The sequence below is a fragment of the Phoenix dactylifera genome, chromosome 1 (assembly GCF_051530095.1).
Source record: "Phoenix dactylifera cultivar Ajwa chromosome 1, Ajwa_hap1_PhDact_Kaust_v1.1, whole genome shotgun sequence".
NCBI classification, from domain to species: Eukaryota; Viridiplantae; Streptophyta; class Magnoliopsida; order Arecales; family Arecaceae; genus Phoenix; species Phoenix dactylifera.
The window spans coordinates 3,970,783-3,983,540 of NC_143190.1; the positions used below are offsets into that span (position 1 = coordinate 3,970,783).

At 40.6% G+C, this 12,758-nt stretch overlaps 1 protein-coding gene across 15 annotated transcripts in view; it reads left to right on the plus strand.

Annotated features, from left to right (window-relative positions):
* The first annotated feature begins 862 nt into the window (after positions 1-862).
* Positions 863-12,758, plus strand: part of LOC103709810 (Transducin/WD40 repeat-like superfamily protein) — a 47,405-nt gene continuing 35,509 nt past the window's right edge. For 2 of the 15 annotated variants that reach the window (XM_088717632.1, XM_088717658.2), the window contains exons 1-4: positions 6,137-6,518; positions 9,328-9,590; positions 10,104-10,230; positions 10,400-10,437. In XM_088717632.1, coding sequence (XP_088573758.1) covers positions 9,334-9,590; positions 10,104-10,230; positions 10,400-10,437 — 422 coding nt within the window. In that variant the 5' untranslated portion in view covers positions 6,137-6,518; positions 9,328-9,333. Of the gene's footprint in view, positions 1,006-6,132; positions 6,519-7,031; positions 7,515-9,327; positions 9,591-10,103; positions 10,231-10,399; positions 10,438-12,758 lie in introns of those variants that run through there. The other 13 variants (XM_088717617.1, XM_088717614.1, XM_088717644.1 and 10 more) reach the window with 9 other exon arrangements.

Genomic DNA, 12,758 nt, shown 5'->3' on the forward strand with positions numbered 1-12,758 from the left:
CATTCGGATTTGTTTTCATATCCGAATCCATCCGAATATGGAAGAAAATTTGAACATCCAACTAATATTCATATTCATAATCATTAAATAAAAATAGATATGAATTTGGATAGACAACTATCCGATTCACATTTAAATATCTGATTCCATGTATAATCCTATTTAATTTTATATAGCATTCATAAACTTTTAAGAAAAATAAATGATGATATTAATATACTATTAATTTGATTTATTATTCACTTAGTAAAATTTTTGATTCTATAATCATAAAATTTAATTATCAAATTTATATCTCTATTAATATTTATATTTTTGATATATAATTTGTATCACTATCTGTTTAAAATAAATATGGATATTAATTTTTGCATCCAATTAATATCTGTATCCGTATCAATATTCGTCAAATAAAATAAATAAAGATATAAATATATTAGTATCCGATCTACATCTGATTTGATTTATGATACTATCGATTAGATCTATATTATTATTTTGGATCTAATCGTTCTGGTAAATTCTAACGGCGTCACCTCGGCCCATCTCAGCCCTTCCGTCATGACGCCCCGTTCGGTTCGCTCCGCTCCTTTCTTCCCCGCCCTCACGTCTCTTCGCTCTCTCCAGGAGCCATAAAACCGTTCCGATTGATTCTTTCGGCTCGGTTTGGGTTGGACTTTTCTGATTCACTTTCGGTTTAAAAGTTTTAGAAACCGAAAAAACCGGTTCGGTTTCGATTTAAGTTTTAGGAGAACCGCCTTCAATCGGAGTAATATATATAAACCGGTTCACTTTACTCTGGTTTCCCCAGCTCTGGAGTCTCCCTTCCTCTCACTCTGCCCGTCTGCCCGTGGTCTCGAGTCTTCCATCTCCTCCCACTCCGCCCGTCCGACGCTCGAGATCGCCCTTCGTCGACTCTCGTCGTCGGAGCAGAGTCTTCCCTCTCCTCCACTCCGCCCGTCCGGCGCTCTTCCTCGCCTCTCTCCTCCTCCAACCCCTCCTCAGGTAAGATCTTCTCTCCTCTTCTGCTTCTTGAAAAATGCTTGAAATTCTAGTTTCTTCTCTGAATTCCTTTAATGGTTGTTTGGGTACTATCTTGGATTTCTTCGACAGTTTGATCGATCTAAATCTAGGGTTAGGTCAAGAAAAAGGGTTAGGATTCGGAGTAGGTTTCTTGGTTTCTTTTTTCTCTTTTCCTCCCTCTTTAGTCCTATTTTCTTCTTTATGTGTTACGGACCCCAATCAGCGAACCCATGCAAACACCCGCACGTGACATCCGTGGGAAGTTGTTGCCAGTAGGATGATCTGGAGCTTATCAGATCTTGGCCTTCGAGGCGCCACCTTTAATTCTTGTTGCTGTTGTTACGTTTCTGTTTTGATTCTTGCTGCTGTTGTTACGTTTCTGTTTTGAGCCATGGGCTGGCAATTAATGTATGGATAGGATTGAATTCTTAAAATCTAATCTATCCGTTAGTTTTCTTCTATTTATATTAGAAATCTAATGAAAGGAGGAGGCCATTGAAAATCCAAAATTTTGTTATCAAGGAAGGAGGACAAGCTCCCTCGAAGAAGCTCAAACCAACCCACGCATTCCCTATCTCTTTCACCAAAACTTCCTTACTCAATCATTCCAGAACAGCTGCTAACCCCCTTTCTCGCCCACAACCGGTCAGCCATAAATCCCCAAAGAAGTGCAGCTATAACTTCTTGGACGCTGCTGTTACAGATACGAGCCTTCCATTCTAAGGTTCGTTTCATTGGTATCAGAGCACCGATCTTGGCATGCCGGACTCAACACGAGGTGCAGCAAAGATTGATGAGATCGCGAACAAGCTCGAAGCTCAAGCAAAGCTATTGCAAGAAATGATGAAGAATATGACTCTTATGAACAGCCGTATCGAGAGCATTGCCCAAAGCCAACTTGAACAAGGAGAAACATCTCGCTCTAAAGGGGCTGAATCAATGGTGTCCAGGGCGGAAGGAGATGCTGACCGAGTTTCCTTTACCTGCACTGCTCGATTGGACTTCCCTCGTCTCGATGGGGATGACCCTTCGGGATGGCTATATCGAGCCGAGCAGTTCTTCGCTCGCCAACAAACACCAGCATCACAAAAGTTACTACTGGCATCTTTCCATTTGGAAGCGCGTGTTCTGTTGGATGGAGAGGTTGGGGGTCATCTCTAGTTGGGACGAGTTCGCCAAGGCGTTACTTGTTCGCTTTGGTCCTTCTCAATGAGGATCCAACAACATTGCTGTCCAAACTTCGGTAAAGCTCCACTGTTGAACACTACCAGACTTAGTTCAAGGAGTTAGCCAATGGAACTTGTGGACTTAATGAGTCCTTCATGGTGAGCTGCTTCGTGGGGGGCCTCCGGGAAGACATACGGCTTAGCGTGCAAATGCTAAGGCCGACCTCTCTTTCCGATGCTGTCGGCCTCGCCCGGTTGCAAGGAGAAAAGGTGAATACTCGAAGAAGGGACCCATAATCCGACTTCAAAAGGTCTACCCCAAACCTCAAACCTTCTAGTTCTAAAATTTCATCTCCTATCATTAAGAGGCTAACTTCAACTGAAATGAAGGCAAGGAGAGATAAGGGATTATGTTACTTTTGTGATGATAAATGGTTGAAAGAACATACATGTCGTGGCAGACAAAATCTTTTCTTAATAGATGGAAGCTTGCTGGAGGAAGGAGAGGAGAAGAATGAAGAACCTGTTGAAACCGAGGAGGAGGAAATCCAATCCCCCTCTCCCGAAATCTCTCTACATGCTATTACCGGTAGCCAAACACCGCAAACGATGCAGGTGCAAGGGTAGTTGAATTGAGTACCACTCATGGTGCTCATTGATTTTAGACTTTAGTAGCACCCACAATTTCCTCAACCCCACCATTGCACGGAAGGCTGGGCTGTCCATTGACAAGGATGTGCCGTTTAAAGTGGCAGTAGCTAATGGAGACCAGGTACCATGCATGGGCAAATGTTCGGGTGTCAAGATCAAAATCCAAGGAGTGACTTTAGAGATTGACTTCGACCTCTTAGGCCTTGGGGGCTATGAGGCTGTCTTGGGCGCTCAATGGCTGCAAGTGTTGGGTCCGATCATATGGGACTTCACCAATCTTACAATGAAGTTTATAGTGGGGGGGGGGGGGGGAGGCTTGCATCTTCAAGGGAGCAGCACCAAAGAAGTTGGGTTTTCTCAATAACAAAAAGGTAAGAAAGCAAGATCCCAACCAAAATTATGGTTTATTGCTACAAGTCTTTTGCCTCACCACAATTACAGAAGAAGGAAAAGCACAAATACGAAAGAAGGATGTACCTATTCAGATCCAGGAGCTTCTTGACACATATGTCGATGTCTTTAAAGAGCCACATAGGCTTCCCCCACCTAGAGCACAAGACCATCAGATTCCTCTTTTGCTCAATGCCAAACCTGTAAGCCAGAGGCCCTACAGGTATCCACAATTCCAGAAATCAGAGATTGAAAAATTAGTGAATGAACTCTTGCACCAGGGAGGCATCCGGCCTAGCCAAAGTCCCTACACCTCACCTGTAGTACTGCTGGTACGTAAGAGTGATGGTTCATGGCGGCTATGTGTCGACTACCGCGGCCTCGGCCCATCTCAGCCCTTCCGTCATGACGCCTCGTTCGATTCGCTCCGCTCCTTTCTTCCCCGCCCTCACGTCTCTTCGCTCTCTCCAGAACCCATAAAACCGATCCGATCGATTCTTTCGGTTTGGTGTGGGTTGGACTTTTCTGATCCACTTTCGATTTAAAAGTTTTAGAAACCGAAAAAACCGGTTCGGTTTCGATTTAAGTTTCAGGAGAACCGGCTTCAACCAGAGTAATATATATAAACCGGTTCACTTTACTCTGATTTCCCCGGCTCTGGAGTCTCCCTTCTCCTCTCACTCCGCCCGTCCGCCCGTGGTCTCGAGTCTTCCATCTCCTCCCACTCCGCCCGTCCGACGCTCGAGATCGCCCTTCTCGAGCCTTCCACGCGCTCGGGCGCGCTGCCTCCCACGCGGGGAATTGCCCATCGCGCTGTTCCGAGAGCGTGCAAGGTTCTCCGCTCGCGCGCTGCTCCACGGGCACCCACGCTGGTGCGCTGTCCAGAGCACGAGTACCGGTGTGTTAAGGACCCATGTAAGCGGCGCCGCCATGGTGCCAAGCCCAACGAAGACCATACGACATCCGGGGGCCAAAGCGACCAGTTGAGGAGCGTTGACGCCGGCCGACCCTTAGTCGACAATGGAGGTCGCGCGCAACAGCAGCGACACACATGCCAACTATGCGCACAGCGCCAAGCCCATCCACACTTGTCTTCATCAGCGGCCAAGAGGAGTTCTTCAGCGATCAGGAGTCTGCACCAGTTGGACAAGCGTCCTAGCCAACCGGAGCACGCATCCCGGCCAACCAGGATGCGCATCCTAGGAGACAGATTTCCTAATCGGGTTGGGATTCCTTCAGCGGCCAACATAATGGAGTTTCAACCAGCCAAGGACTTCTCCAATGTGGCAGTAGAGGAGTTCCATTTAGCAAGGATTCTTCCAAGGGTCAGCCAAGGAGTTTTAAGGCAAAAAGGACTCCTTCATGCAGCAAGCTTTCCTCTCACGTGTTGGGAGCTTTTCACGCATATTGGCTTGATCACGCGTTGGCCACTTCAGCAGAGATTCCTCAAATCCAGCAGCCAAAAGAGGAATACTTCAGCTAGGAATCTTCATGCATCCAATGCACTGGCAGTCTTTGTCCAACCAGGATTCGCACCCCGGCCAATCGAGATCCGTAACCAGGTCAACCGGGACTCGAGTCCCAGCGAATCATGGGAGGAGCCCAGCCAAGTCAAGACTCTTTGCCAAGCAAGGAGTCCCAGCCCAACCGGGACACGCGTCCCATGCATCCGGGATGCGAGTCCCGTGCAAAGTGCGGGAGATCAAGTGGAGATCAATTGGGACTGCTGCAAAGCTGTGATTTCATGCCAAAATAAGGGACATAAGGCTTTGCACGCCAACCACATCAGCAAGGGCCTTTGGGATGATTGTTTTCCATGTTTATCTTAGTTACTTTGTTTAGGAGATTTACTTTATGTTGGTCTTTCATCGTTCTTAGGACTCCTAGGGTTTTGAGTCTATAAAAGGAGTTGTAAGGGGCCATTGTGAGGCATCCCATGAGTTGAGTCTTGTTTCTCATTATTAAGAGTTCTTCGGCCGAAAGGCTTGGGCGACATTGTGCCGATTTCGGTCTAGAGGTTAGGCCTTAAACTTGGGCTATTGAGGGGCTAGGCCGTCAATAGATTCGGTCCTTCGATCTTATGTTCTAGGACTTGGGCTAGTGGTTGATAAATCAATCTCCACTAGATTGGGCTAGGAAGGGATCCTTTCGATCCTTTGCTAGATTTCTTTGCTTTTGATTGTCGTCGTTTGTTCTTCAATTGGAGTGGAATAAACTTCAGTTTAGTTTCATTGTTGATCTTTGTGCTTGAGTGATTCCACCAACGTTATCTCAAATCGGTCCAAAAATCCAGCGATTTCCAAGGGCGCACGCAAGGAGTGCGAGGCAAAGGAGCCTGGTGAGGAGCTTTGGACCGTGAGCCCCTATCGGTGCCAACCGGTCCAGTTTGCACCGGTACTGGACTTGTGCCGGAATCGTTTTCCAAGCTTGAACCAGACTGGTCAGGGACCAAACCGGTTCGGTATGGGCGGAACCGGCCGGTACGGGCCGGTTCAGCATACCATGCCCATGATTCAATCGCTGAGATATATGGGAAGCAGATTCACAACCCGAAGAAAGCGATGACAATGGTTGCAATGGGGAGGAGAGAGGTGAGAAGATCTGCCCGGACTTTTGCTGAGAAAGATGGGATCAGGATCCACCTGATCCTCCATGCCTAGAAGAGTTCCACTCGGACTTTTTTGTTTTATGATAAGGAAGCATTCGGACTTGAAAAGGGGGAGAGAAGAGGCCTTGCGACGAGGGAGAGTAGAGGCGTTATGATGGAAGGGTTGAGATGGGCTGGCGTGATGCTGTTAGAAGCTTTAAATGATTAGTTTTATTAGAATCGTTGGATCCAATCGGTGGTAGCATAACACCCTGCAGTACAAATTATGTACCACGGAGGATCCGTGCCCATCATTTCCAAAATAGGCTTGAGTCCCGACCCTTTTACGCTAGGTGGTTTGACCAAGCTATGATCGCTAATCTCCTGTGTCCTTCGAAGACTCGAATGAAGTTTTCCCTTCGCTAGGATTTCATCTCTGCTTCCATTGCCTCTCCATCCTCTTTGGTCTCGTGAGCGAGCCTGGCCTAGTTGCCCTTCGAATCATTGTCGTCGCCGCCATTCTCTAGTCAAAGCAGGGCGGATGCGAGTCAGGCGACCCTCCTCTCGTCGATCCATTTTCCTGTGGAGGGTTTTTGGGTTGCTTCCTCTCCCCCCGCTTGCGACCATCCTCAACTTCTCTTCAGCTGAGTTCTTCTAAGTCTTCTCATCCATTGCCGTTTCTAGGGTTTCATTGCATCTGAGTAAGTCATGCTGTGATCTCTCAGATTTTATCCTATCTCATCCTTCAATGTGTTTCTTTTTTGCTTGCGGTGAATTTGATCGTAGTATATCTACCTTGTATTAGATTTAGAGAAATAGCTGGAGTTCTATGGAGTTCTTGATGTTTTCTTTAGACTTTTCCTCTTTTTCTCTTCTAATTTCTTATGATTATGTGGTTCTAAACTTGTATTCATTTTGATTTTTTTTGTTAATATTTGATGCTAATGGTGCCCTGCTTCTAGATTTTGCTTGGTTTCACTATCAGGTCTTGAATTCCCTTATTCTTTTTTTTTTGCCCTTTGTTTATTGTATAGTGATGAGTTGGGAGTAGGAATCTATCTTGGGATGTATCTAATTGAGTTGTTTGCTGGGTTGTTGATGCTGATAAATGAGTTGATCGTACAATTTCTGGGTATTAAGTGCTTAAGATATGCATACCTTAAAAGTACTGGAATTTCTGGGTAATAAATGATGCTTGCTTATGCAAATGGCAGAGCCTTTCATGCGCCGGCGTAAGTTCTCTAGATCAGAGATATAAGGGGCACTTATGTTCGACTAAGCTGGTGAGCTTGTATTGTTCCAGAACTTGTGACTAGGAGTTCACATGCAAGCCAAAAGAACAATAGGCAGAACATCCACGGGCAAATAGTAGTTAAAACAAGTTTAAATCCATGTTTCAATAAATTGGTCTGGATTTATTACTAATAGCAGACTACTTAAAATGGTAGTGGAGTCTTTCAGGTTAATCTGGTAGATTGGCTGAAGACATTGGTAAGTAACCGCAATTCCGAGGGAGTTCTGGATCCAAAGATGCTCGAGAAACCTTCTTCGAGGGCACTGAAATGGACACTCTTGTAGCACTGCGTCGTGTGGATCCTGATGCATAAAAGAGGCTAAAGATGGATCATGTGATACATATGCTTGAAGTGGATAATTAAATTTCACTGCTGATAAAGACTTAATCACTACTCTTTCCAGTTGCGTGATCAGCAATTTTTGTGCTTAATGTTGTAACTCCAATGTGCTAAATCAGAAGAATGGTGTATTGACATGTTGAAACCCATTATGGGATTTCCTTTTTTTTTTAAATGAAATTTTGAGTGCTGATTAAATTCTTTTAAATGAAAATATAATAAAAAGCAAACAATGATATCGCTGATTTTGACAGATTCTTTGTGTCCGAACAAATTGGGCCAGCCTACTTTTGCCCCAAATGGCCTAATTCGGGTCGGGCTTGGGTTGGGCTCGGGCGTTGATTATTTGAAAATGTTAGGGCCTAAGCCTGGCTGGAAGCTTGAGCAGAAAATTCGGGCTAGCTCGGATAGGGCATGGTCCGGCTCGGCCTGTCCATGTCCAACCCTATTTATAACCTAGGATTTGAACCGGTGATCTTTGGTTTGAATAGCAAACCCTCAACCACCAAACTACAACATGTATTCCGATCTTATATAAGGAGTTTATTTTAGTTATTCATATGTATTCATGTCATTAAATAATCATGTGATATATATTATGGTATTTCATATTTAATCATTATTTTTTATAGGAAAATCTTTTTCTTTGTGACAAAAAAGTGAACACACTTTATTTTATTCTTGATAATATTTTGAAAGCTTTATTGTTAAAATGTTTCAAAATTAACTTCTATGTATTCATATATTCATGTATATTTTTTTTTTTACAAGCTCTTGAAGAATATATAATTATGATTATTTTTATTTATGCTATAATTAAAAAGTAATATTGACAATTGATACAAAAAATATTAATGTTTTTATATTATATTTTATCTTAAATAATTTTTGATTTTTAATATTTTAATAAAAATCCGATCGAACTAGTAACCTGGCCCTTGAGTAGGTCAGACTCCGTATTAGTTTAATAAACATAACTTAAATATTTACTTACCTATGTGTTGTGTGCGATCTACATAGTGAATTCTATTCTTGTCCTCTAAAATTATATAATTAATGTTAGTTTTCATCATTGTAGTGCACTAAAAGTTCGATTGGTACCCGAATAATGCCTAGCTTCTATCTGTATTAGGGTAGAAAAACTATGGATATAAATAACATTCGAGGACATCTGTATTAGGATAGAGAAAATGTGGATATAAATAATATCTGACTTATATTTGTATCCGTTTAGAATAAATATGGATATGCTTAGTATTTGATTCAAATCCTTATCCATTTAGAACAAATATAGATACTAATTTTGGTATCTGTTTACTATCCATATTTATATCTGTATTTGCTGAAAAATATGGTTACAGATATGGATATACCAGTGTCCAATTTGTATCTGATCTGTTTTCAGCCCTATCAGTGCATGTTGAGTAGGGTAGTAGGGTATTGATTTTAAACATAAATGATACTTTTATTACCCAAACCCAGACGCATTACTGGATATCCTGGAAGACATATAGCCCTAACTGGTCCTAGTCTGCAATCACTGAAACCCAGAGCCAACCTGATATCACCCATATTTTATATGTTGTTACAAACTAGCCTAGTCTTTGGTTTGGATACAAGTTGAAACCGGAATGCTTCGGTCAGTCCTTTTTCTCCCTCTTCCTGCAATGTTTGATGGCTTTTGGATGGTTGGCCTTTTAACAATAATTTCTCATGATGGCAACTTTTATTTCAGGTTTGCTAATATTCTGGTATTGTTTTTCCAAGGAAAATGTTTTAGTATTGTTAAATTGATACTATTGTTGATATTATATTTGAAAACTTAAAGTTTGTTTTTTCGAATTCATGTAATAGTGCAATATATTTTTTATTATAGTGCTAGATGGACAATGATTCTGATCAGAAGGAAAATAGTGAGTGGAATTGTGAGGAATCAAAGGGAAAAGATGCAGCAGATTCCATGGATAAGAAGAATTCAGCTAGCAAGATTGAAGGTGGAGTCCAGATCTCGACATTTGATCACTGTGTGGAGAACTACTTCTCTACAATGGATGCTATTTCGGCTCTCTGTGGGAAGCGTGGTGAGCACTTTGAGTCTGGCGAGATTCAGCAGTTCTCTTCCATGATCACCTTCTTGAAGTGAGCTTGCTTTGCTTCTTCCTCTTTGCATGGAAAAATACTAATTTCTGGACTATTTCAATGTTAGCTACTTACGGTTGCTTCCTTGTAAAGATGATTGATTTCTTTATATGTTCATAAAAATATAAAAAGCTAGTAAATTTCAAATTAGGATACTCATGTACATTAACCACAGCACTTCAGTTTATTGGATTCACCCTTAGCAGTTAGGTTCTTATCTAAACTCTAAGTTATGTTACTTTTATAATTTGAAGCAATTAGGCTTATGAAGTTAATGCTTTCAAGAATAGAAAGTCTGAAACATTTGTAGCTTGTGATATTTTAATGCCATCATTCTGTTTTTGGACTTGAAAAACCTTCAGAATTGTTTTATAGATGTCCGAAAACTTACAATGTGTTCTTCCTTTGGTTATTCACTCTTGGTTGCATCTTGTTGGTTTGAACTCTGAATCATCTAAATATCATCTTTCTAGTTCGTACCTCATTTGGCTAAAATTCCTGCCTGATTCACAGAGAGTGGAGGCATTTCTGTTATGAACCAAAAAATATCAACTTTTCTTTTGAAACTGAATCTGCACGAGTGAAAGAAGTTCCTGATGGGATACACTTATCTCAGTTTTCATCTGCAGCTGTTCCGAAGGTTGGTCAAAATGAGTCTGATGGTAGTTCAGATATTTTTAATTTTCTTTTCTTTGGCTTCTCAGACCAAAGAAAAGAACACTGTGGATTTGTGGGACATGGAGCTTCAAATTGTTAATTTGATCCTATATAACTCCTTGTAATCTTTTTGGTTTCACATGCTGATGCAGATGGGACAATTGCCTGGTAGAACAAGAAATTCAGACAGGTATTCCTTCTAGATGGATGATACCTCATTATTCTTTCTACAATATGTAGTATACTTACACTAAAACTCCAAGTTTTGGAATTTGAAAACATATATCTATGTTTTGACAGTTTAGATCAGTTAATATGTAATAAAGAGGAGGTAGCACACATGCTTTGAATCACACTTAGCATGTATAGGTGAGGAGTGGTGTGTTCTCGCCGTATAGCACAATGGAGATACTAATCCAGACATTTCACTGCTCCTATCTAGCTAGCTACGTATAATGTAGAAACTGCTGCGAGACATTTTGCGATGTTATGTAAATCTTTCAATGCTGGTATATTGTAATGTATGGTTGTTATCTAACTAGGTAGTTATGATTGATAGACTATGTTACTTGGATCCTTTGATTTAGCCTGAAATATCTTCACCTGATGCTTTTAACATGGACATCGATCTGGCACTCTGATGCAACTATTTAAGAAATTCTTATATATTAAAAGGATCAAACACTTGGACATGCACTTGTACCGGCACGAACTTGAGTGTATATAACATAGCATTAGTTCTTTCACTAGGGTTTATGGTGTAGATCTTGATTCATTTGCTAAACATGCATATTTTGCTTCAAATGCTTTTATAAAAGTATGAAACTACTAACAGGATGTTAAATAGTTGACAAATGTTATGAGGATGGCTATTTAATTACTTAATGAACTTACATAGCTTAAATGTCATAGCTTAGTGAATCTGGTGCGGAGCATGTCTATCAAGCATCTTGTGCTGACTGGCAAAGTTAGTCAAAAGCCTTGTAATTGTTCCCATGCACCGAGCCATTTGGTACTTCTCACATAAACTAAAATGAAAAATAAAACATGTATATCGATGATTCAATGTTTCATTAAGCCTGACCCTTCTTGAATGTTCTAAACGAGCAGCCAGGCATGTGCAATGGGCAGCTGAGGGAAGAGAGAAGGAAGAGTGAGTGATAGAGTCCAATCTGTTTAGGAGTTGAATCTGAGTGTCCAGTCTATTTCCGAGTTGAATTAGAGAGTGATGGGCTCCAATTTGTTTGGGAGTTTTATTAGAGAGGTCCAATTTGATTTAGAAGGAAGGGAATATGTAGTTAATGGTGTGAAAGTTAGTGGGGTAACATTTTTTTAAGATAAATAGGAGGGTGTTCTTGGCATAAAAATTGATGGTCAGAATCAAAATGGAATATTCCCTGATTTTGAAACTGCCATTTTTATATATAGTATAGATAAGAAAATTATTTTGATTATTGTAAGTAGATAAAAAAGTTTGCTGTGATTGAGAACCACCATTGAGAACAGTTGTGACCAGATAAAATTTTGTAAAGCTACTTTTGATGGTGAGAAACCTTAACTACATGGGGTTTATAATTGAACATCACTTTTAATGACATTTTGCAGTTAGTGGCGTTCATCAGTGAAGATTCTTATTTTCTGATTCTTTCTACATGTTAATTTTCAAGAATTTTATCTCTCTCTATCTTTAATGACATATTGCGGTTAATGGTTGGTCAGTGGAAAATCTTATTTTCTGATTTTTTCCTACATATTAATTTTCAAGAATTTTATCCTTTTCCACATATAGAATGGTGCTGAATTATGTCATTCAGTTATTTTCTGTCTCTTAATGTTCATTCTTGGTCATCTTTGTCACTGTGATAATCCTCTTGTTTGGTACATCATAACAAACAATTATCTGTGAAGCTGTAACCCATCTAATTGCATCAATTTTATGCATCCTTCTTTGCCATTCATCTATATCACAAAGCACAAGCTATGATATTTTAAACAGAAAATATTTTTCCTGAATATTTTTTCAAGATATGCATTCAAGTTTTTCTGGGGTTTGTAATTTATTTGACCTCACAATTCATATCCTAGCACATCATCTTATTAGGGCCTCATTCAGTCTTTGCCCAATTTGGTAAATCCTGCTGATGATACTCTAATACAGTGGAATCCAATACAAATTTGAGGATTCTTGTGACAATATTAGATGTAGCCTTTAAACCCTTTGAAATAGTCCAGTGGTGTCAATCCTGAAAGGATAGTGGAATAGAGTCATTCGTTTGCTCATGGCACATGGATCATGACTTTTTATTTTAGTTATGGTTCAAATGGGTAATCTACTTTAATATCATTATCCCTTGAACTTCATTGCATCCTCCTCCCTATTCAAAAGGACGGATTAGTTTTTTTTTTTAAATTTCAAATGAGGTGTTTTAGTTTCTTTATTTTAAATTTTATTCATATTTTTTATGAATACTAAACTAAACTTCCTGCTTGAATCCAAAACTCTGTCCATTG